General features: G+C 41.3%; 1 protein-coding gene across 1 annotated transcript in view; it reads left to right on the forward strand.

Moving 5' to 3' along the window:
- LOC132394271 (contactin-associated protein-like 5) overlaps positions 1-26272 on the forward strand; it is a 977958-nt gene that overhangs the window by 394073 nt on the left and 557613 nt on the right. The window contains exons 12-14 of the mRNA XM_059970196.1: positions 17273-17400; positions 21635-21805; positions 24948-25166. Coding sequence (XP_059826179.1) covers positions 17273-17400; positions 21635-21805; positions 24948-25166 — 518 coding nt within the window. The remainder of the gene's footprint in view (positions 1-17272; positions 17401-21634; positions 21806-24947; positions 25167-26272) is intronic.

The raw sequence follows: 26272 nt of genomic DNA on the forward strand, positions 1-26272 counted from the left end.
CATGACAGTACTGCTTGCACCCATGCTGAACTCATCAATTTTATCGACTTTTCCTCTAACCCACCCAGCTCTCAAATTCAATTGGTCCATCTCGGACACGTCTCTCCCCTTTCTCGATCTTTTGGTCTCCATCTCTGGAGAGAGACTGTCCACTGACATCTTCTATAAACCCACTGACACTCATAACTACCTCGACTATACCTCTTCCCACCCTGCCACTTGCAAAAATGCTATTCCCTATTCCCAGTTCCTCTGTCTCCGCTGCATCTGCTCCCAGGATGAGGCTTTCCATTCCAGGACATCTCAAATGTCCTGTTTCTTTAAGGATCGTGGTTTCCCTTCTGCCATCATCAATGATGCCCTCACCCGCATCTCCTCCATTTCCCACACTAAAACCCTCACCCCATCCTCCCATCACCACAACAGGGACCATGTTCCCCTTGTCCTCACCTACCACCCCACCATCCTCCAGATCCAGCATATTATCCTCGGCAACGTCCGCCACCTTCAACAGGACCCCATCACTAAGCACATCTTTCCCTCTCTACCTCTCTCCGCTTTCCACAGGGATCTTTCCCTCTGCGACTACCTGGTCCACACATCCCTCCCCATGGATATCACACCTTGCACTTATCCCTACAAGTGTAAGTGCTACACCTGTCCCTACACCTCCCCTCTTACCACCATTCAGGGCCCCAAACAGGTGAGGCAACACTTCACTTGAAGTCTCTTGGGGTCATCTATTGCATCCAGTGCTCCCGGTGCAGCCTCCTCTACATCAGCGAGACCCGACGCAGATTGGGCACCTTTGTTGAGCACCTCCGTTCAGTCCACCACAACAGACAGGATCTCCCGGTTCCCACCCACTTCAACTCTGCTTCACATTCCCATTCAGATATGTCCATACATGGCCTCTTCTTGCTATGATGAGGCGAAACTCAGGTTGGAGGAGCAATACCTCATATACTGTCTAGGTAGTCTCCAATACCTTGGCATGAACATTGAATTCTCCAACTTCCGGTAATTCCCTCCCCCTTTCTTCCCCCATCCCAGTTTCACTCTGCCTCCTCCGCCAGCTGCTTATCACCTCTCTCATATTTCTGCCTTCTTCTACTACCCATAGTGCTTTCCCCTTACATTCCTTCTTAACCTTTCCTGCCTATCCCCTCCCTGCTTCCCCTCTCCACTTCCCTTCCCACACCCCCACCCCTTGGTCTTTCCTCTAATTGTTTTTTTACCTGGCTTGTAATATACTTGTAGAAACGCTTCGGGTTTACCTTCAGTTTGTCTGCCAAAGCAACCTCATGTCTTCTTTTTGCCTTCCTGGTTTCCTTCTTTAGTATTTCTTACATTTTCTGTACTCTTCAGGTACCTTATTTGTTCCTTGTTGCCTACACCTCCCTCTTTTTCTTAACCAGATCAAAGAAACAAAGGCGGAAAAACAACTAATGTGATAACAAATAGAGTAAATTCAAAATAAGAAGGAAAAGACAAAACAATAATAAATAAATAAATACATAAATACATACATACATACATACATACATATTGAGAACATGAGTTATTGAGTCCTTGAAAGTTAGTCCATAGGTTGTGGAATCAATTCAAAGTTGGGGTGAGTGAAGTTGTGCATTCTGGTTCAGGAGCCTAATGGTTGAGGGGTAACAACTGTTCCTGAAATTGGTCATGTGGGACCCAAGGTTCCTATACTTCCTTCCCGATGGCAGCAGCAAGAAGAGAGCATGGCCTCATAATGAGGTTCCTTAACAATGGGTGCTGCTTTCCTGCAACAACGTTCCATGTAGATATGCTCAGTGGTGGAGAGAGTTTTACCCATGATGGACTGGAATCAGAAATAGCCAGGCAGCTTATCAGACTCACTTGAGAAAATGCTTATGGAGTCTTCAAATCCAGTACACCCTTTGTCCAATGGCAGCCACACAATTTCCAAGACAGTAGATGCAATTGAAATTCCACCATGAGTTCTCACTGTGTTAATTGTTGGAGAGGTTTACAGTTCCATAAAACAACAGTTATCCTGCTCAGATTGTGGTTACAGAGGCCATTGCCCAAAGAAGTAGGAAAAGCTGTTCCATCTTTTATCATAATAGTGGTATGAAACTTCCACAATAACAGTCTGATCTTGCACAAAAAATGCTGACATTTATTTTTATAACTGTGGCTTAGTTTGGATTCCCATTTAACCATGTTGCTGAAATCCAAAATACTTGCTTAGCTGATTATCCATATCAAGTTGACTGACCTCCAAATTTGTATTTCTCGCTGGGTTGGTGCAAACGTCCTATAGATTCCTTGCAGTTCCATTAGTCCCAAACCAATTTAGTGCAGGTTCAGCAACCCTATTATTCTCAGATGAATTAATCAAGTAGAAGTAAATGATTTTACATGCTTTAAGCTTTTTGTTACTTTCAGTTATTTCTGGATGCTAAATAGGGCAACTCACAGAAGAACTCCGATAAGTAGTGAAGCTGCATATTCTGCTATTTTTCCCCGCACCTCCATTCCTGAAATTATATATGAGCAGCAAATCTAGCGGCAACTAGGAACATTGAAAGTTTGTTGAGATAATGTTTGATGAGTTGGTGAATGTCAAAGTTAGGCACTACATCAAATTCACTGGAAGAATATATTGCAAAATAATTAAGTGGTCAGTTTCTATTATAACTATATACTCAGTGGCCATTTTTGGGTCCCCCTGTACCAATGAGTGTATGTCCGTGGTCTTCTGCTGCTGTAGCCCATCTGCTTCAACGTTTGATATGTTGTGTACTCAAATATTCTCTTCTGCGCACAACTGTTGTAATGCAAGGTTATTTGAGTTACTGTCACCTGCTTGCCTGTTTGAATGGCAGTCTGGCCATTCTCCTCTGAATTCTCTCATTATCAAGGTGTCTTCACCCATAGAGTTGTCACTCAAGGGATGTTTAATTGTTTTTCACACAATTCTAGAGACTTGTGGGTGAAAATACCAGGAGATCAGCAGTTTTCAAACCATCCCATCTGACATCAACAATCCTTCGAGGGCAAAGTCACTAGATCATATTTCTTCCACATTTGGTCTGAATAACAATTGAACCCCTTGACCATGTATGTGTGCATTTGTGCATTGAGCTGCTGTCATATGTTTGGCTGTTTAGATATTTCCATTAATGAGCAGGGGAACAAGTGTAACTAATAAAGTATAGACATAACAGTTATAATGTGGGGATTTGCCATGACGAAATTAAGGACGAAATAGTGGCACATCTAGATGGCAGAAATAGGATTAGGTCGAGCCAGCATGGATTTACCCAGGGCAAATCATGCTTGACTAATCTGTTGGAGTTTTTTGAGGGTGTAACAAGGATGTTAGACGAGGGTAAGCCAGTGGATGTTGTGTACCTAGATTTTCAGAAGGCATTCGATAAGGTGACACATAGGAGATTGGTGAGTAAAATCAGAGCTCATGGCATTGGGGGCAGGGTTTCAACATGGATAGAAAACTGGTTGGCAGCTAGAAAGCAAAGGGTAGCAGTGAATGGGTGTTTCTCAGACTGGCTGGAGGTGACTAGTGGGCTCTGTATTGGGACCACAGCTCTTTACGATTTATGTCAATGATTTAGATGAGGGCATTGAAAACTATATCAGCAAGTTTGCTGACGATACTAAACTGGGTGGCAGTGTGACATGCGAAGAAGACATTAGGAGAATACAGGGAGACTTGGATAGGCTGGGTGAGTGGGTAGATACTTGGCAGATGTCATTCAATGTGAATAAATGTGAAGTTAACCACTTTGGAAGCAGGAACAAGAGGGCAGAGTATTGTCTGAACGGTGTAGAGTTAGGTAAGGGAGAAATGCAAAGAGACCTAGGAGTCCTAGTTCACCAGTCAATGAAGGTGAATGAGCAAGTGCAACAGGCAGTGAAGAGGGCAAATGGAATGTTGGCCTTTGTTACAAGGGGAATTGAATACAAGAGCAAGGATGTCCTTTTGCATTTGTACAGGGCCCTGGTGAGACCACACCTGGAATATTGTGTACAGTTTTGGTCTCCAGGTTTAAGGAAGGACATTCTGGAAGTTGAGGAAGTGCAGCGTAGATTCACTAGGTTGATTCCTGGGATGGCAGGGCTGTCTTACGCAGAGAGATTGGAGAGATTGGGCTTGTACACGCTGGAATTGAGGAGATTGAGAGGGGATCTGATTGAAACGTTTAAGATAATTAAAGGATTTGATAGGATTGAGGCAGGAAATATGTTCCAGATGTTGTGAGAGTCCAGTACCAGAGGGCATGGATTGAGAATAAGAGGTCAGTTATTTAAAACAGAGTTGAGGAAGAGCTTCTTCTCCCAGAGAGTTGTGGAGGTGTGGAATGCACTACCTCGGAAGACGGTGGAGGCCAATTCTCTGGATGCTTTCAAGAAGCAGCTAGATAGATATCTGATGGATAGGGGAATCAAGGGATATGGGGACAAGGCAGGGACTGGGTATTGATAGTGAATGATCAGCCATGATCTCAGAATGGTGGTGCAGACTCGAGGGGCCGAATGGTCTACTTCTGCACCTATTGTCTATTGAGAAGAGAGGTTTCGTAGCCCAAAAGTGCATTGAGACCTATTACTTAAATGCACCATTCAGAGTGTAGTTGAAGCAAATTCAAAAATTACATTTGAGTGGAAATTAAGTAGGGAGAAAGAGATGTAAGGATGTGTAGATCAGTGGGCTGAATACAAATAGAAGAGGCTTATGTAATACCAATATTTTATCAAATTGCAGCTTAATTATAATTTCTGTATATAGTCAATGAGGTAGAAGATGATTTTAGCATTTAATGTCACAGTGAATTTTAGTGAGTGGTTATTTTAGTGTTTTAATGGATTGAATATGACAAGTAATGTTCTTAACATTTTACTAACTTGCATTTGATTAACACTCAGCTTATATGGATGCCAATTTAAATGTTCATTGATTAAAGTAATGTTTTAAAAGTGATGTTGAAAAATGATGCCTGTTTCAGATGAGTTGCCCTTTTCCTGTTGAGGAGCTGTGTATCCCTGGAGTGAGACTTGAGTGCAGGTTTCTAGGCTGTTTTCTAGTGCTGTATATCTACCTTCTTTGACTTGTAGAAGCCTTTTACGACTTAATACGGTAAGGTAGCAAGTTGACTGGCATCTGGGATCAGCCATGATGGAATGGTGGTGCAGACTAGATGGGCTGTGTAGCCTAATTCTGTGCCTGTGTCTTATGGTCTAATGGTCTTACTCTGCATTAGTGGAAGACTGAAGGGTATCCTCTTGAATCCTGACAAAATAAAAAAAAAATGAATATACTGTAAATGCCTGTCTATGACTGTGGACATCATTATAATGATATGGCCACAGTCACAGACTGGTATTTGTCTTGCTTTACATTTGAATTACTGTACAGTGTATCTGGTCATATTTCCCATGAGACAGAAGATAAGACAGTACAGCACAGGACTGATGCTTGACCAAATTAATTAAACCAAAACCTATTAAACTACTCCTTTCTGCCTACAGATTCATCTATTCCTTGCAAATTCATGTGCCTGACTACGAGCCTCCCAAACACCTTTATTGTAATTGCTCCACTAGCACCCTTAGCAGTACATTGCAGTCACTCACTACTCTGTGTGAAAAAAAACAAACTAGACTCACAGATCTTTCTTGAACTAACCTCCTCTCACATTAAATGTATGCCCTCTAATATTGTAGCAATTTGCTTCCATTTGGAGTAATCTTCTTACCATAGGTCAAAACATTAAGCGTCCTATATGGGACCAACACCTGGGTGTGGTATGTACAACTCAACATGCATCACAAACATTATGTCTCAAAGAATGAATCTCTGTGTGTGGATCTGACTGACAAAACTGCAGGGTTAATCCAAAAAGCTGGGTAAGTCAGAGATCCAGTCACCAGGGTTTATTGGAGTGACAAAAATATTATGTAGATTGTATTACTAAGTATGGTTGAAGAACGCTAGTGTGTTTGCTATGAAACCAGAATGAGGCACTGTTTGATCTATTATTTTATCTATTTATAAAAAGGCATTGCACTAGCATTCCTTTTATCCTCTGTAATGAATGGAGAATATATGACTGCAACAGTTTCAGTCATGTAACAACACACACAAAATGCTGGTGGAACACAGCAGGTCAGGCAGCATCTATAAGGAGAAGCACTGTCGACGTTATGGGCTGAGACCCTCCGTCAGGACTATGAGTCCTTCGTGAGTCTTCATGAGTCCTGACGAAAGGTCTCGGCCCGAAACGTCAACAGTGTTTCTCCTTATAGATGCTGCCTGACCTGCTGTGTTCCACCAGCATTTTGTGTGTGTTGTTTGAATTTTCAGCATCTGCAGATTTCCTTGTGTTTGTTCTTTAGTTTCAGTCATGTTTCTAGTTTCAATATTTAAATGCTTCATTAATTTCCCCCTTTATGTCATTATTTTAAGATTATTGAAGTACAAAATATGACAAAAAAACAAACTTCTGAGTGAACTCTTCAGGGTGCATCTGTAGAGGGAATTAAACAGTCAGTGTTTTAGATCAAGACCCCTTATTTGCCATTGATATTCCAGTATTTGGAGACATTTGAGTCTAAATAAAATGATAAATATTGAAAGATCTGAAATATACAGGAATACTGAAATTATTCAAAAGGACAGGCAGCGAAATTGGAGAGAAAGAGATTTCAAGTTGATAATCTTTTATCAATGACTTGGATTCATGATCTTTATATATTCAGTATGGTCAAGACTTACTCCTTCACTAGAAAATATTCTGATGCCATATTGTACAACATAGATAAATGTGATTAGCAATTTAAGCCTTGTATTGCATTTTTATTGACATCAAACCATCAGTTAGAATGAATACCAATTTCAGATAGCCAATACCACCAGTAGCAATATCTCTTCTTACTACAGAAACTTAGTGCAGTAATTAGCACAGCCCAGGTGCCATGGGTTCAACCCTGTCTGAGTTGCTGTCTGGGTAGAGCTTCCACGTTCTTCCAGTGACTCGGTGGTTTCCACCAGGTGCTTTGATTACCCTTGCATCCCATCGAAGTATGATTGTGATGATTAGCTGTTATAATGTATCTGGATGCCAGGAGAATTGAGGCCAGTTAATCAGCCTGTGAGAGGTAGTAGACAGACAGTGAAAAAATGGGGGCACTGATTTGGTGGGAATGACCTGAGTGATCTGAATTGATAGGCTAAACAACCACCTACTATGCCATAAGGAAATGCAAGTAAAATGCAAATTAAATATCAGAAACACAACAGTGAAGAATGGTGCTTTGGGACCTTGCCTATCCAACTTTGTGGTCTGGCCTTCTTATCATTTGTCTTGTTGTAATTTCAACAGTATTCCAGACAACAATATTGCAGAGAGGCATCAGGTCAGTTTATGTGTTCTCATTTCTGGGGCAGCATTATTCCAAAGGCTTTCTGCCTCACCCAAAAGCATGGTGCCATCTTCCCATAACTGATTCCCTGAGCCTGTGGAAATTAAATATCTCTAGCAATCTAATAACAGTCGTGTAGTGATTCAGACAATGCTGTTACAGCACCAGCATGGTTCAATTACCACTGCTCTCTGTGAGGAGTTTGTACCATCTCCCTGGGCCAGAGTAGGCTTCCTCCGGATCCACAAAAACGAGTGAATTAGAATCCTATTTGTTCACATAATTGTAATTGGGTAATGTGGGCCCGTTGACCTGGAAGAGCCTGTTACTGTGCTTAAGTCTCTAAATAGCTAAATTTCTAATAGTATCAGAAGCCAAAGAAAAAAATTGGTAAGTGATTATTTATCCAAAAGATGGATTATACATTGAGGTCAGAATTGTAAAATAGCCTTTTGTTCATGCAGGAGAGTGTATTGGAAAGAGTATGACTGTTCCAATTGTCATTTCTCCCTTGAAATGTATCAACTAACAGATATGTTCTTACTAATTTAGGTAATAAGTTTATCATTCATTTTACAAGTCTTTTCAGGTTATGAAATTTCCCTTAACAAAACATGTTTTTCCCTGGAATTCACCCTTTCTTGTGAATCGAAGAATCAGCATGTTAAAATTTGCCTTAATTCATACAGAAGCTTGGGAGGAAACTCACCAGTTACAAGATTTTACTAATCTTTTAAAAGCAGGCTGGGTGGAAAATATAAATTATTTTGCATTTTGATTTCATATCGACAGTCTCAAATGGGTAACACAAGAAATTCTACAGTTGTTGTAAATCCAAGGCATCACACACAACTATCCCCCTCAGCTCAGTCCCTTCCAACCTACACCCGTGACATTTCATGTGATCTCAATCTCCTCAACAACTTTCAATTCCCTGACCATGACCCCCACATTTTCCTCATGAATGTCCAGTCCCTATACAATCTCCCATTGAGAAGGCCTTAAAGATCTCCACTTCTTTCTCAATGAAAGAACTAACCAGTTCTCCTCCACCACCACCCTCCTCCATTTGGCAAAAGAATTCCTACTTTGGCTCCTCCCACTTTCTCCAGACTCAAAAGGTAGCCATGGACCCCAGCTACGCCAGCATTTTGGTTGGCTACAGCAAACAGTGAGTGATCTAAACCTTCCCTGGTAATGCTCCCCAACTCTTTCTTTGCTACATTGATGACTGCATTGTTGCTGCTTCATACACCCATGCCGAGCTCAACAATTTCGTCTGACTTCCACCCTGCCCTTAAATTCGCTTGTTCCATTTCTGATACCTCGCTCCTTTTTCTAGCTCTCTCTGTCTCCATCCCTGGAGACAAACTTTATAACAGCATCTCTTTTTTAAACCTACCGATTTCCACGGTTATCTTGACTATATCTCTTCCCATGCTGTCTCCTTTTAAAATGCTATTCTCCTTGCTCTTCTTCTTTGTCTCCACCACATCTGTTCCCAGCATGAGGTTTTCCTTTCCAGGACAACAGAGGTGTTCTTCTTCTTCAAAAAATGGGTTTCCTTTCCTTCACCATTGAGGATGTCCTTTCCTACATCTTCTTCATTCCCTAGACATACATGCTCACCCAATCTTCTTGCTCCCTTTACAGGTATAGAGTTCCTCTTGTTCTAACCTGCCACTCCATGACCCTCCACAACCAACATGTCATTCTCCACAACTTCTGCCATCTCAACTTTGTTTTATCCCCCCTAGTTCAGTCCCTTCCTACCTACATCTGTGACACCTCAGATGTTCTGGATCTTTACAATGATTTCAGGTTCCCTGGCTTCCATCATCTTACTTTCACTATGGATGTCCAGTCCCTGCACACTTTCATCCCCCACCTCTCCATTTCCTTCTGGATACCAGGCCAGACTAGTTCCCCTCCACCACTGCTCTCCTCCGCCTAGTGGAACTAGCCCTCACTCTTCGTAATTTCTCCTTTGGCTCCTCCCATTTTCTTCAAACAAAAGGTGTAGCCATGGGCATTTGCACGGGTTCCAGCTATGCCTGCTTCTTGTTGGCTATGTAGACCAGTCATGTTCCATGCCTGCACTAGTGACTGTCCTGCGACAGCGACAAATGCATTGGTGCTGTTTCCTGCACCCATGATGAACTTGTCAACTTCATCAACTTTGCCTTCAACTTCTACCCTACTCTCAAATTTTCCTGATCCATTTCTGATACCTCCTTCCCCTTTCTCATTCTCTCTATTTCTGGAGACAGCTTATCTGCTGATATCTATTTCAAACCCACAGACTCTCACAGCTACCTGGAATATACCTCTCCCACCCTGTTACTTGTTGAAATGCCATCCCCTCTCTCAATTCCTCTATCTCCATGGCATCTGCTCTCAGGATGAGGCTTTGCATTCCAGAATGAAGGAGATGTTGTCCTCCTTCAAAGAAAGTGGCTTCCCTTCCTCCACCATCAATACTGCCCTCAACTGCATCTCTTCCATTTTATGCCCGTCTGCTCTCACCCCATCCTCCCACCCCTTACCAGGATGGGGTACCTCTTGACCTCACTTACCATCTCACCCACATCCACATCCAGCAGATAATTCTCCGCAACTTCTGCCAATTCCAAAATGATCCCACCACCAAGCACATCTACCCCCCCCCAACCAAATTCTACTCTCTGCAGGGATCACTCCCTATGCGACTCCCTTGTTCATTCATCCCTCCCCACTGATCTACCACCCCCTCCCCCCCCCCCCGGTTTGGCCTCCTATATATCAATGAGACTCGACGTAGATTGGGAGGCCACTTCACTGAACACCTACACTCCATCCGACTGAAAAATCAGGATCTCCCAGTGGCCAGCCATTTTAATTCCACTTCCCATTCCGATATGTCCATCCATGGCCTCTGTCACTGTAGTGATGAAGCCACACTTAGGCTGGAGGAACAGTACCTTAAATACCGGTTGGGTAGCCTCCAACCTGATGGCATGAACATTGACCTCTAACTTCCGTTAATGCCCCTCCTCCCCTTCTTATCCCATCCCTGATATATTTAGTTTTTTACCCCCACCTCTTTTTTTTCTCTCTCTGCCATTACTTGCCTGTTCTCCATCTCCCTCCTGTGCTCGCTCCCCCTTTCTTTCTCCCTAGGCCTTCGGTCCCATGATCCTATCCCTTCTCCAGCTCTGTATCCCTTTTGCCAATCACCTTTCCAGCTCTTAGCTTCACCCCATTCCCTCCAGTCTTCTCCTATCATTTTGGATTTCTCCCTCCCCCTCCTACTTTCAAATCTCTTACTATCTTTCCTTTCAGTTAGACTTGACGAAGGGTCTCAGCCCGAAGCGTCGACTGTGCTTCTTTCTATAGATGCTGCCTGGCCTGCTGTGTTCCACCAGCATTTTGTGTGTGTTACCTTGTGTTCTGTCTGGGTAGTCTCCAACCTGAGGGCATGAACTTCTGGTAATACCCCCCCCACCTTTTTCACCATTCCCCCCTCTCCTTTTCCCCCTCTCACCTTATCTCCTTGCCCTCCCTTTGACGCCTCTGGTGCTCTTCCCTCCCCTTTTCTTTCTTCCATAGTCTTCTGTACTCTTCTATTAAACCGTCCCTTCTTCAGCCCGGTATCTTTTTCACTAATCAGTCTTCCTGCTTTTTACTTCTTCCCTCCCCCATCATCTCAGAATCAGAATGAGATTTATTATGACTGGCACGTGACGTGAAATTTGTTAACTTAACAGCAGCAGTTCAATGCAATACATAATATAGCAGAGAAAAATAAATAAATAAAAATTAAAAATAAATAAACAAGTAAATCAATTACATATATTGAATAGATTTTTTTTAAAACGTGCAAAAACAGAAATACTGTATATTTTTTTAAAAAGTGAGGTAGTGTCCTAAGATTGACTGTCCGTTTAGGAATCGGATGGCAGAGGGGAAGAAGCTGTTCCTGAATCGCTGAGTGCATACCTTCAGGTTTCTGAACCTCCTACCTGATGGTAACAGTGAGAGAAGTGCATGCCCTGGGTGCTAGACATCCTTAATAATGAACGCTGCCTTTCCGAGACTCTGCTCCCTAAAGATGTCCTGGGTATTTTGTAGGCTAGTGCCCAAGATGGAGCTGACAACCCTCTGCACCTTCTTTCCAATCTGTGCAGTAGCCCCTCCATACCAGACAGTGATGCAGCCTGTCAGAATGCTCTGCACAGTACATCTACAGAAGTTTTTGAGTGTATTTGTTGACATGACAAATCTCTTCAAACCCCTAAAGAAGTATAGCTGCTGTCTTGCCATCTTTATAACTGCAACAATATGTTGGGACCAGGTTAGATCCTTAGAGATCTTGACACCCAGGAACTTGAAATTGCTCACTCTCTCCACTCCTGATCCCTCTATGAGGATTGGTATGTGTTCCTCTGGAAATCCACAATCAGCTCTTTCGTCTTACTGATGTTGACTGCCAGGTTGTTGCTGCAGCACCATTCCATTAGTTAATACTCTTGTATGTCCTCTCGTTTCGATCTGATATTCTGCCAACAATGGAACCTTGTGTTTCTCTCTCCTGTCACTCCCTCCCCCCACCTTTCAAATCTAATCCTCAGCTTCTTTTCTCCAGTCCTGCTGAAGGGTCTCAGCCCAAAACATCAAGTGTATTCTTTTCCTAGATACTGCCTGGACTGCTGCGTTCCTCCAGCATTTTGTGTGTGTTGCTTGGATTTCCAGCATCTGCAGATTTTCTCTTGTTTGTGATTGGATCACACTCTATTATCAGCTGATAGATTAGTACCCAAAAAGATTATCCCTCTTGTGTTTTTTGATCTTGTTACTGGAGGTTCAGTGTCAGTCAACCCTACCACTTCCATCTGGCCCACGCCTTCATTAAGTGGTCCAACACCACTTGCCTTCATTGGGATCTTTCTCCTCCTTACTGCTACCTTCAGGTTTAGGACTGCGAATCTTACAGGTTTTTTGGGTGTAATTTAGTGATGACTTATTTTCTATGGTTCCAGCTTGGATTTCACCTACTGGTTCCTTCTTGTCCTCTTGGTACCTTGGCTCTTATATTGGTGTTTGGTGAACCAGGATAATGAAAACGAAAATTGGCCTTCATCAGTTGTGGGATTGAGTTTAAGAGCCAAGAAGTAATGTTGCAGCTATATAGGACCCTGTTCAGACCCCACTTGGAGTACTTTGCTCAGTTCCGGTCGCCTCACTACAGGAAGGATGTGGAAACCATAGAAAGGGTGCAGAGGAGATTTACAATGATGTTGCCTGGATTGGGGAGCATGCCTTATGAGAAACGGTTGAGTGAACTCGGCCTTTTCTCCTTGGAGCGACGGAGACTGAGAGGTGACCTGATAAAGGTGTACAAGATGATGAGAGTCATTGATCATGTGGATAGTCAAAGTCCCCAGGACAGAAATGGCTAGCATGAAAGGGCATAGTTTTAAGGTACTTGGAAGTAGGTACAGAGGAGATGTCAGGGGTAAGTTTTTTATGCAGAGAGAGGTGAGTGTGTGGAATAGGCTGCCTGTGGCAGTTGTGGAGACAGAAGCGATAGGGTCTTTTAAGAGACTCCTAGATGGCTACATGGAGCTTAGAAAAATAGAGGGCTATGGGTAAAGCCTAGGTAGTTCTAAGGTAGGGACATGTTCTGCACAGCATTGTGTGCCAAAGGTCCTGTATTGTGCTGTAGGTTTTCTATGTTTCTATGTGTGTTACTTTGGTTCAGATGTAATTATGCGGGCAGTGGAACTATTGTCCATTTTGTAATTCTTGATCCATTTACCAGAGATTCAGTGTCATTCGACCCTGCCATGATCTTCCCTATATCTTCATTAACCTGGTCCAACACTACTTGCCTTTATTAACCTGGTGTGTGCTGGATTGCCTCCAAATCCCTTACGTACATCATTGAAGAGCAAGGAAACTTACTAATCATTAGTTAGTTATTAATCATTGGTTGACATAGATACAAAAATAATATTTTAATTATCAAACAATAATTTCAGTTATATTGTCACCTTGGGCCTTGGAGGTGACATAGGATTGGAAGAGGTAGAATTGTTCTGTGTAGAGTTAAGAAACTGCAAGGCTAAAAAAGACCCTTATGGGGGTTAAATACAAACCCCCAAACAGTAGCCAGGATGTGGGATGTAAATATCAATGGAAAATTGAAAAACCATGTTTTGAGGGCAATCACGAGGAAATCTGCAGATGCTGGAAATTCAAGTAACACACACAAAATGCTGGTGGAACGCAGCAGGCCAGGCAGCATCTATAGGGAGAAGCGCTGTCAACGTTTCAGGCCGAGACCCTTCCTCAGGACTGATGAAGGGTCTCAGCCCAAAACGTCGACAGCGCTTCTCCCTATAGATGCAGCCTGGCCTGCTGCATTCCACCAGCATTTTGTATGTGTTGTTATGAGGGCAATGTTATGATAGTCATGGATGATTCCAATAAGTCGATAGATTAAGAAAGTCAAGTTGGTGCTGGATTCCAAGAAAGGGAATTCGTAGTGCTTCTACAAGTTGGCTTTTTTAGAGCAGCTTTCTGTTGAGCTGACTCGGGGAAGGCAATTCTGGATTCGGTATTGTGTAAAGAACCAGATTTGATTAAGGAGCTTATGATAAAGGAACTCTTTGAAGACAGTAATTATCACATGATAGAACTCCCCTGCAATTTGAGAAAGAAAACTTGAAGTCAGGTGTATCATTATTAAAGTGGGCTAAAGGAAATTACAGAGACATGAGAGATGAGCTAGCCAAAGTTTATTAGAATGGGACACGAGCAGAGATGATGGCAGACCAGCAATGGTTGTAGTTTCTGAGGGCAATTCAGAATGCGTAGTATAGATACATCCCAGAGATGAAGAAGTATTCTAAAGGCACGATAACACAGCCATGGCTGATAAGGGGGAAGTCAAATATAGCAAAAAAAAAAACTAAAGGGAGGACATAGAATATAGTAAAAATAACTGTGAAGTTGGTTGGAGGATTGGAAAGTTTTTAAAGCTTATAAGAACCAACAGAAGGTGACCAATAATAGGCATAAGGAGACAAAAGATGTAATATGAAGGTAAGCAAGTGAATAATATCAAAGAGGTTACCAGAAGTATTTTTCAGATATATAAATGGTAAAAGAGAAGCAAGAGTGGATCTTGGGCTGCTGGAGCATGGTGCTGGAGGTGTACTAATGGGAGAAAAAGAAATGGCAGATGATCTGAGTAAGTATTTTTTGTCGGTATTCACTGTGGAAGATACTAGCAGTATGTCGGAAATGTGAGAGTGTCAGGGGGCAGTAGTGAGTGTAGTTGCTATTACTAAGGAGAAGCATATTGGGAAGATGAAAGGTCTGAAGGTAGTTAAGTCATGTGGACCAGATGGACACACCACAGGGTTCTGAAAGAGGTAGCTGAAGAGATTGTGGAGGCATTAGAAATGATCTTTCTAGAATCACTAGATTCTGGAATAGTTCCACATGACTGGGAAATTGCACATGTCTCTCTGCTCTTCAGGAAGGGAGGAAGGTAGAGGAAAATAAATTATAGGCCAGTTAGCCTGCTCTCAGTAGTTGGAAAGATGTTGGAGTTGCTTGTTGAGGATGAGGTTTCAGGGTAGTTGGAGGAGCATGATAAAGTAGGCTGAAGTTAGCATAGTTTCCTTTGGGGATATTTTGCCTGACAAACCTGTAGGAAATCTTTGATGAAATAACAGACATGATAGACAAAGGAGAGTTAGTGGATGTTGTTTTCTTGGATTTCAGAAGGTCTTTCACAATGTGCTGCAAATAGGTTGCTTAACAAAATGGTATTACAGTAAACATCCCAGCATGGATAAAAGATTGGCTGACTAGCATGAGGCAAAGAATAATGTGGGCCTGTTTTTTTTTCCACTTTATATGTCAACAATATGGATAAAGGAATTTGTGGCCATGTTTGCAGGTGATACAAAGATACTTGCAGGGGCAGGTAGTGTTGAGAAAGCAGAAACTTAGACAGATTCTAAATGCCAAAGAAGTTGCAAATAAAATATAGTGTAGAAAAGTGTATAGACATGCACTTTGGTAGAAGGAGTAAAGGCATAGACTCTTTCTAATTGAGAAGAAGATCAAAAATCAGATATGCAAAAGGAATTGCAGGATTCACTAAAGATTAACTTAAAGGTTGAGTCAGTGACAAAGAATTCAAATGCATTGTTAGTATTAATTTTGAGGGCACTAGAATACCACAGCAAGGATGTGATGCTAAGGCTTTATAAAGCATTGCTCAGACTGTACATTGAGTTTTGTGAGCAGTTTTGGGCCCTATATCTAAGAAAATGTGTGCTAGTATTGGAGAGCTACTGGGAAGGTTCACAAAAATAATTCTGAAAATGAAATGGTTAACATATGAGGAGTGTTTTTTTTTCTGGGCCTGTTCTTGCTGGAGCTCAGAAGAATGAGGGGGAATCTCATTGAAACCTATTGAATATCGAAAGGCCTAGACAGAGTGGATGTGGTAAGGATGTTTCCTATAGTGGAGGACTCTAGTACCAGAAGCTACAGCCTCAAAATAGAGGGGCATCCATTTAGAAAAGAGTTAAGAAGGAATTTCTTTAGCCAGAAGGTGGTGAATCTGACTTAATTATCATAGATGGCTGTGAAGGCCATGTCATTGAGTATATTTGAAGCAGAGCTTTATAGGTTCTTGGTTAGTCAGGACATCAAAGATTGCATGGTGAAGACAGGAGAATGAGGCTAAGAGGGATACTAAATCAGCCATGATGGAAAGGCGGAGCATACACATTAGGCTGAGTGGCCTAATTCTGTTCCTATACCTTATGGTCTTATGTTCTTTTATACAATCTTCTTAATCTTCCATTTTTGGGTCATGTTGTTACATTTTTATGCATCATAAAATAGTCTGATGACTATTTACAAAAGATTGAGAAAAAGACATGACACTAATTTTGCAATTTATAAACCAATAGATTATTTTAATATCAAGTCCTATTTAATCATTTTGAATTGGTCAATTGCATGCCACAGTCCAGGTTTGGAAAGGTAACCGATACCTGTGAATTATGAGAAATATCTATATTTTCCATAAATCATCTTTTGAGGAAACCTTGAGTGAGCTGGAACCTTCCTCCTTAGAAAGACGGAGATGAGAGGAAATTTGATAGAGTTGTAGAAGATTATGAGAGGCATTGATAGAGTGGACAGACAACAACTTTGTCATAGGGTGGCAACAGCAAATACCAGAGGACATGCAGTGAGTGGAGAAAAAATTTGGAGGAAGGCTTTCTTACATAGGGCATAGTGGGTGCTTGGAATACACTGCTGGCAGTGGTGGTAGAGGCTGATACAATTGGGACATTTAAGAGACTCAGGCACATGGCTGTAAGAAAATGTGGAGGTCTTGGGCTACATTTGAGGGAAGGGACAATTGATTCTGGAGTATTTAAAGATGTAATAGATGGATTATAGAGTAGGTTTATGTGAGTAATCACAGCATTGTTGGCCAATGTGCTCAACTGCGCTATACTGTTCTGTGTTCTATATTCTTCCTTTTCCAGGTAATAGACACTACTGTGTTTAGATTGGCTCCATTCTAAGCAGTAGCAAAGTTTTGAGGGGAGGTAGAAGCAGGTGTTCCAGGAAAAACTGGACAATTCTAATACCCATTCAGTGACGACATGGTTTAGTTTGTTTTCTAACATGCAGCCAATATGTTGGTATTAATCACTAGAAAGTCTACCTCAAATTTTGCAACCAAGTTATTGATACTATTACATTTTCATTTAAGTTTCAATTATTCTAGTTACAGGTCTAATGCTCTATTTATTGGCAGGACTAATGAAACAGGACTCCTTTCCTACAAAGACCATTTGCCTGTAACACAGATTATTGTTGGGGATACAAACAGAAAACACTCAGAAGCAGCCTACAAACTTGGACCACTTCGTTGTTATGGTGACAGTAAGTGTCAAAATCTTTTTATGGGTTTGGATCTGTGGGCATATACCATGAAAGCAAAGCCTTCCATTTATTTCTTGTTTGCTTAACAATAGGAAATGAACTCAAATTCAGATTCATTTATTTATCTCATGTGTATTAAACATACAGTGAAATGCTTTATTTGCATAAGCAACCAACAAAGCCTAAGAATATGTTGGGAGACACCACAGATTCTAGAGCAACATAGCATGTTCACAATGTTCAGCAGGACAACACAAGCAACCACAGTAACAACAGTAATGAAACAAAGCAATAACAGCAAAACAAAAGCCTTTCCCACCCTCTCACCCACTCACTCATACACACAACAGGCCTCCAGTCCCATGATTGGGTGCCCTTCGGCCTCCAGTTCCTGGTTCCAGACTTTCAGACTCAGGCATTGGGCCTCCAACATCTTGTCCCTGGCCAACCCAGGGGTTTCGACCTTCAAACCTCTAACTCTGGACTCAGATGATACAAGGGACTACAGATGCTAGAATCTGGAAAGAAAGAATGTGCTGCTGGAGGAACTTGCAGGGGCATCAGGCAACATCTGTAGAAGGAACTGGACTGTCAACATTTTGTTTCAAGAGAAGGGTAACAACTTGAAACATCAACTCTGTTTCTTCCCACAAATGTTGTCTGACCTATTGAGTTCCTCCAGCAACTTGTTTATCTTTGCTTCAGAAAGTGGGCATCTTAAAAAAAATACAATAAGTTCATTATGCAATTCTCAGCTTCAAAGCTGCTTGGTAATGTTGTCTTCTATTATTTAAACTTGCTACATAGAAAATAATGGACACTCTGTTAATTACAGGATAATGATCCAATCACATTGGTGTATCCAATCATATAGTAGACAAGCTCCTTTATTTACAGGTCTACAACTCAACAGCAGGAACATTGTTTTTTCTGACTTCCTGTAAACTCACCCTCTGTCACTTTGTCTCTCCTCCTGATCTATCCAGTTATCCACTGCTCATCTCAGTCCAATTGCCTGTTTTATTTCTCCTTCTCCACCCACTCCATCACCTATCATTTTCACACTTCCCTTGTTCCCATGGCTTCCTCTCCTTTCAGATTCAATAATCTTTAGCCATGTGTTGCTTCCACTTATCACCACCCAGCCTCTAGTGCTTCCCTTGGCCGTTCATCCTTCCCCACTAATCTCACTCTTGACACTAAACCCTGCAAGTGGGCCTTCACCTCCTCCCTCACCATCATTCAGGGCCTCAAACAGTCATTCCAGGTGAGGCAATACTTCACCTGCGAATGTGCTGGGGTGGTCTATTGCATCCAGTGCTCCTGATGCAACCTCCTCTACATTGGGAGACCTGTTGTAATTGGGGGACCACTTCCAATTCTCAATCCCATTTCAACTTGTCGGTCCATGGCCTCTTCTTGTGCCAAAATGAGTCTACCCTCAGGCTGGAGGAGGAACACTTTATCTGGGCAGCCTCCAACCTGATGGTATGAATATCAATTTCTCCTTCTGGTTAAAAAAAACCTCCCCCTCCCCTTTTCTTCTGTTTCCCATTCTGAACTCTTACCTCTTCTCACCTGCCTATCACCTACCCCTGGGCTCCCTTATCAGATTCCTTGCTCTTCAGACCTGTATCTTTCTTACACACTTGGCTTCCCCTATAATCTTCTCACTATCCTTCTTCCCTTTCCCTCCTCCAATTTTTTATCTTGTCATCTTCCCCCTTCCTTTCCACTCATGAAGAAGGGTTTCAGCTAGAAACAGCGACTGTTTATTAGTTTCCATAGATGCTGTCTGGCCTGCTGAGTTTCAGAATTTCCAGCATCAGCAAACTCTCTTGTGTTTCTATTACTTCAATTTCCTTCTCTCCCATCTGCCTATCTGCCTTCTCACCTGGATCTACTTATCACCGGCCAGCAGTTGCTTCACCACTTCCTTCAACCTATTTATACTGGCTACCTCCCCTCTATCTTTCAGTTTTGATGGAGGGCCTTGGCTCAATATGTCAACTGTCCACTTTGTTCAATAGATGCTGCCTGACTCACTGAATACCTTCAGCATTTTGTATGTTGTTGCAGATTCTGCAATGCCTGTGTCTACATTTTGCTCCATTACATAGTTTTATTATCTTACAGGGGTATGGAGGGATATGGTTCAGGTACCGGCTGATAAGATTAGTCCTGCATAGAGGAGTGGGCCGATAGGTTGATTTTTGTGCCTCACTGTACTATGATTCTGTGAAGCTCAGTGGTGCTCTAAAATGAGATCATATGCAAGTTGGAAATGATATTGTAGCCTTGAGTGAATTGATTCTATTCCTGTAACAAAAAAATAATTGGGCCACTTGAGCTGATGTTTGGTTCCCCCCATCCATTAAAAAAAATAGACAACAATAGGATTAAAATTCTTCAAAGATATTTGCTAACCTTGATCTGCTCATCCTCAGAGCCTCCTGTAGAGTGCTTGGTGGATCACATGTTCCAGGTAGCAACCTCAGCAGAATCCCTCAATGTACAATAGTATGGGCTAAATTTTGCTCCTCTGTCCTGATATATTATATGAAACGTAATACTCTTTCCATGCCTTTTCTCTTGGAAAGGGATCATGTAGAGGTCTTAAAAATGTAATTTTGAGACATTTTTGTGGGGCTAGTAAATTTGGGGAGCTGCTCTCCTAATAGTCACCAAATTTTAGATGCAAGTTGACATTCTCCAAACTGCCATATAACCATATAACAATTACAGCATGGAAACAGGCCATCTTGGCCCTTTTAGTCTGTGCCGAGCGCTTACTCTCACCTAGTCCCACCTACTTGCACTCAGCCCTTAACCCTCTATTCCTTTCCTGTCCATATTCTATCCAATATTTTTTTAAATGACAAAATTGAACCTGCCTCTACCACTTCTCACAGAAGCTCGTTCCACACAGCTACCACTCTCTGAGTAAAGAAGTTCCCCCTCGTGTTACCCATAAACTTTTGCCCCTTAGCTCTCAACTCACGTCCTCTTGTTTGAATCTCCCCTACTCTCAATGGAAAAAGCCTATCTATGTCAACTCTATCTATCCCCCTCAAAAAAAAAGTTTATCTGAGTAACTAGGCATGTTGCATAAAAAGTATTCGAAGTTTGGAAATTTATTCGAAAATAGCTCCTGAAGTTTCCACATAGAGACATAGAGCACTATAACACAAAAACAGGCCCTTTGGCCCATCTAGTCCATGCCAAACTATTTTTCTGCCTAGTCTTATCCACCTGCACCGGGTCCATAGCCCTCCCATCCATGTTCTTATTCAAACTTCTCTTAAAGATTGCACTTTAACCTGCTGGTAGCTTAGAACAATAGAACATTACAGCACAGAAACAGGCCTTTTGGCCCTTCTTGGCTGCGCCAAACCATTTTTCTGCCCAGTCCTGCTGACCTGCACCCGGACCATATCCCTCCATACACCTCTCATCCACGTACCTGTCCAAATTTTTCTTAAATGTCAAAAGTGAGCCCACATTCACCACTTCATCTGACAGCTCATTCCACACTCCCACCACTCTCTGCGTGAAGAAGCCTCCCATAACTTTAAACTTTTCCCCCTTCACCCTTAACCTTTAAGGTTTTCACCCTTAAAAAAACCTCTGATTTTTTTCTCCCCTGGCCTCAATGGAAAAAGCCTGCTTGCATTCACTCTGTCTATACCCCTCATAATTTTACACAGCTCTATCAAGTCTTCCCTCGTTCTCCTACGCTCCAGGGAATAAAGTCCTAACCTATTCAACCTTTCTCTGCAACTCAGTTTCTCAAGTCCCAGCAACATCCTTGTAAACCTTCTCTGCACTCTTTCAATCTTATTAATATCCTTCCTGTAATTAGGTGACCAAAACTGCACAACATATAGAACAGCTTGTTCTATACTTCTGAGTGAAGTAGTTTTTTCCCCTCCAGGTTCTCCTTAAACATTTCCCCTTTCACCCTTAACCCATGACCTCTAGTTCTAGTCTCACCCAACCTCAGTGGAAAAAGTCTGCTTGCATTTACCCAATTTATACCTCTCATAATTTTGTATACCTACATTACAACAGATAATTCCCTTTTAAAAACAATTTCAAAGTACCTTAAAATGTCCTGAGCTTGTGAGAGGAACATTTTGAGGAGAGCAAGAAGCTGAAACAAAATCTGAGCTAAAGCACTTCCATACATGATTTCAGTATTTTGCAGTTAACAATCCTCTCTTTGTCCATCTAGGATATTACTGGAATGCAGCTTCATTTAACACTGAGAGTTCGTATCTCCATTTTCCAACATTCCATGGGGAGATAAGTGCTGATATTTCATTTTTCTTCAAAACAACGGCTTCCTCAGGAGTTTTCCTGGAGAACCTGGGAATCAAAGACTTTATAAGAATAGAGCTGAACTGTAAGTAAGGCACCAATTACAAACTGCAATCATGATGTAAATAAACCAACAGCAAATCGTTAACCTGCCTCAATCTGTTTTCATCCCATTTGTTAAACAATTATGAGTTAGCAATATGTTTAGAGTATTTTTGGGTTAAAGTAAGGCTACATGTGACATTCAGTCATTAGTGGCTGATAAATTCCCTCAATAGTAGTTAGAAGACAATGATTTGATAAATGTTTTAAGCTGAGTGACTTTAGTAAAGATCTTTACTATTCTTGAGATTCAAACTCCAGCTACAGTGCAAATCATAATATCCCTACAACTTTCACACTTTCCACATAGGAATTTGGACAATTTGTTTAGTATTTCTGTCTGGCTGTTAAATTATAGAAAAAGAGCTCATACAATTGGTAGTATTTAGTATAAATCCTGGAATTCCAACCAAACACAATACCTTTTACCAGGGCCTGCTCTGGGTCGAGAAGGTGGCTCAACATCACCCTCTCAATGACGTTTGGAAATGGACAATAAATGCTGGACAATAAATATAAAGTTCATTTAGAAGACAAATAAACTATTCATTTAAATACATGTTTCAAGTAAACCCTTGCAAGCTCTGAGTTTATGCTATATTGTTTCCTTGCCCTCACCAAGACAACTGACAAAGGATTTTGTGAGCTTACGTTGGTCTGATCTGACATACAGCAGCAATCACCTTTGATTTATTATCTCAGCCATTTACTAACCTATTTTACATTATGCTTTTAAACATTAATAACTTATCATTAAGTCCAGAATAATTTTTCAATCACAATAGCTTTGTTTGATCATGTTTTTAGTATTGAAAAAGGCACTTTAAAACAATGGTTTTTACTGCTTCAAGAGAACTTTAATTATTTATTTAGTAGCCTGGGCCTGGTTTGAGATTAGCATTATTTGTCACATGCTCATTGAAACGTATAGTGAAATGCATTGTTTTGTGTCAACACAGTCTGAGAAGAGCTGAGGGCAATCTGCAGTTGGCGCCATGCTACCAACACCAACATAACATACCCAAAATTCACCAATTCTAACTCATACATCTTTGGAATGTAGGAGGAAACTGGAGCACCCAGAGGAAACCCTGACAGCCAGGGGAAGAATGTACAAACTCCTTCCAAACAGCAGCAGAAATAGTCTGTACAGTTCTATTGGTCTATTAAAGAAAATCAGAACTCTCTGAGTAAACCTTTGATCATTTATTTTTCATTGGTTAAACAACCCTGCAAAAATTTAAGGCCTTTGCACAGATTAGCCTGTGCCTCTTTGTTACCACATTTCCAGTATGTGGGATGACTTTTATGGCTATTTTCTCTAAACCCCCTGGAACACTACAGTTTTAAAAGAAAATCTCATTCTTTAGTAATCTCACGAAAGACTTAATAGCATGATGTTATTAATATTCTGAGTGGGAATGAAAGCACCTTGGTTGTAAATGATGCATGCTATTTATCTAATTATATTGTCATTTGCAGTGAGGAACAGAATAACTGTATGCATTAGTGGCAACCTTTACGGTGAAAGGATCAACCAGCATTGGAGTTTCATCCCATTTTCTTAATCATTCCTGTATGATTGAAGATTACAGTGAAGGTTTCTCAGAAGCTTAGTTCTAAAATCATGCCTAGGGATGGTAATTCACTAAAGCTTCTGTCTGAAATTCTCTCTTCTGTATTAATAGAGAGAAGATCAAAAGTTCATATGTTAAAATGGCTTTGAAGCTGAGACAGTAATTTCAAGATATTTACACTGAGGTGCCATAATTTGCTGTCATACTTTCTGCAGTTTATTTCAAATTATAACCACCTGAAATTGTAGTAGTGTCCATTAACACATGGATTTCAAAGAGATTTTAAATCATCTTTTATTCATCAATGTGTAGTAAGCATCTTAGTCTGCTTTCAATGAGTTGGTGATTTTTTGGCAATGTCGTTAAATGATGAAGTCCAGGTTTCACAGAGAAAATGAATAATAAACTGGATTCATATTCAGAACAAGACATTACAAGACTAACACAACACTATAAATCCACTTTATCTTTGCGTGCTGTGAAAGTAAGAAGCTGAAGTAATTTTATACCCACCACCAGTCCAATCTCATCAGTTTGCAATTGTCCTGTGCGAGCCACGTAGAGTTCCATTGTGACTGTGTTTTCTCATTGTGCCAAGGACAGATTTTTATGGAATATAAATGAAAATGTTTCTCCTTGATAATCATAAAATATGGTATACAGTCATACATTATATGACAGGTCATTCAGTTATATTTAGCTGTTTCCAATTCATGGATGGGGAATAGATGTTGTCCTTGCCAGCAATGTCCACTTATGAAAAAAATGTAGTTTGCTCCTTTATTAGATTAATGCTCTGAGAAGTAAATATAAAACACCATTTTGATCAAATTTAATTATGTATCAATTCAATTGCAGTGGAGCAGATAATACTTCTGCCTTGAGTGAAAGGAGGTGATTTTTAATTCCCATCCAAAGTTCAGAATGCAATAGTCTAGGCAACAGTGCCCTTTTTTTAAATGTATTAATTATCTAGTGATGACCAGGAGAGTTAATGCTGGTATTCTGTCCAATATCTGTCTCTCTTGGTAGTGTAGCAGCTGGCACAATGTCTTACACACCAGTTCCTTACTGCTGCCTGTAAGGATTTGGTATGTTCTCTCCATAACCATGTGAGTTTCTTCCAGGTGTTCCAGTTTCCTTCCACATCCCAGACATACAGTCACGCTAATTGGTCAGCATGGGAGCATTGGGCCAGGAAGACCTGGTACCGTCCTGTATCTCTAAAAATACTTAAAAGCAAATAATGTGTTCAGTGGGAGCAAATTTAGCCACTGTATTTTTGACGTCTATTATTACTCTTAGAGGTATTTCTTCAGCTGTTTACCACACCTAAGAATATCAAGGCCATGAGGCATTCTGTAAAAAGGCAAATAATTTTTTTACTTTAATTTCAATTAGTAGGTCCATAATTATATAAAGGGATGAAGGGAGGATGATGATAATGATTGGACTTGCTCTTTCTCTCTCAGCTTGGCACTGTTATTGAAGGCTGTTCCTCAAGTTAAAGATAATTACCTCTATCTGTATACTCTGTATGACTTTCAGCTCCAATGGAAGTGGTTCTTTCATTTGATGTGGGTAATGGACCGTTGGAGGTTATTGTGAAATCACCAATGCATTTGAACGACAATCAATGGCATTATGTTGAAGCAGAAAGAAATATCAAGGAGGCATCTCTTCAAGTGGATCACCTGCCAAGAAAGTCTCAAGAGGCACCCTCTGATGGGCACATTCAGTTACAGCTCAGCAGCCAACTGTTTGTAGGTAGGAGACCCTTGTTTACTAATTACCTGACACTTTCCTTGGCACCCACAGCAGATAGCAAACAACTACTGGAAAGGGTTCTTAAGGTTAGGATCTACGAGTATTTGGAGAAGTACAGTCTACTCATGGATAGTCAATATGGCTTTGTGAAGGGAAGATCGTACCTCACGAGCCTGATTGAGTTTTTTGAAGAGGTAACTAAAGAAATTGATGAGGATGGGGCAGGGGATGTGGTCTACATGGACTTTAGCAAAGCATTTGACGAGATCCCTCATGAGAGACTCATCCAGAAAGTCAGGAGGCATGGGATAAGTGGAACCTTGGCTGTTTGGATAAAAAATTGGCTTGAAGGAAGAAAGCAGAGGGTAGTTGTGGAAGGAAAGTATTCTGACTGGAGGTCGGTGACTAGTGGAGTGCTGCAGGGATCTGTCCTGGGACCCCTGCTATTTGTGATTTTTATAAACGACCTGGATGTAGCGGTGGAAGGATGGGTGAGTAAGTTTGCGGATGACATGAAGATTGGAGGAGTTGTGGATGGAGCTGTAGGTTGTTGAAGGTTACAAGAGGATATCGACAGGCTGCAGAGTTGGGCAGAAAAATGGCAGATGGAGTTCAATCCCGACAAGTGTGAGGTGATGCATTTTGGAAGGACAAACCAGAAGACTGAGTACAGGATTAATGGTCAGTTACTTAAGAGTGTGGATGAACAAAGGGACCTTGGGGTTCAATCCATACATCTCTCAAGGTCACTGCACAGGTTGATAGGGTAGTTAAGGCCTATGGGATGCTAGGCTTCATTAACAGGGGGATTGAGTTCAAGAGTAGAGAGGTCATGTTGCAACTCTACAAATCTCTGGTGAGACCGCACTTCGAGTATTGTGTTCAATTCTGGTCACCTCATTATAGGAAGGATATGGAAGCTATGGAGAGGGTGCAGAGGAGATTTACCAGGATGTTGCCTGGTTTGGAGAACAAGTCATATGAAGCAAGGTTAGCAGAGCTGGGACTTTTCTCTTTGGAGCATAGAAGAATGAGAGGGGACTTGATAGAGGTCTACAAGATTATGAGAGGCATAGATAGGGTGGATAGTCAGTATCTGTTTCCCA

The sequence above is a fragment of the Hypanus sabinus genome, chromosome 5 (genome assembly GCF_030144855.1).
Source record: "Hypanus sabinus isolate sHypSab1 chromosome 5, sHypSab1.hap1, whole genome shotgun sequence".
Classification (NCBI taxonomy): Eukaryota; Metazoa; Chordata; class Chondrichthyes; order Myliobatiformes; family Dasyatidae; genus Hypanus; species Hypanus sabinus.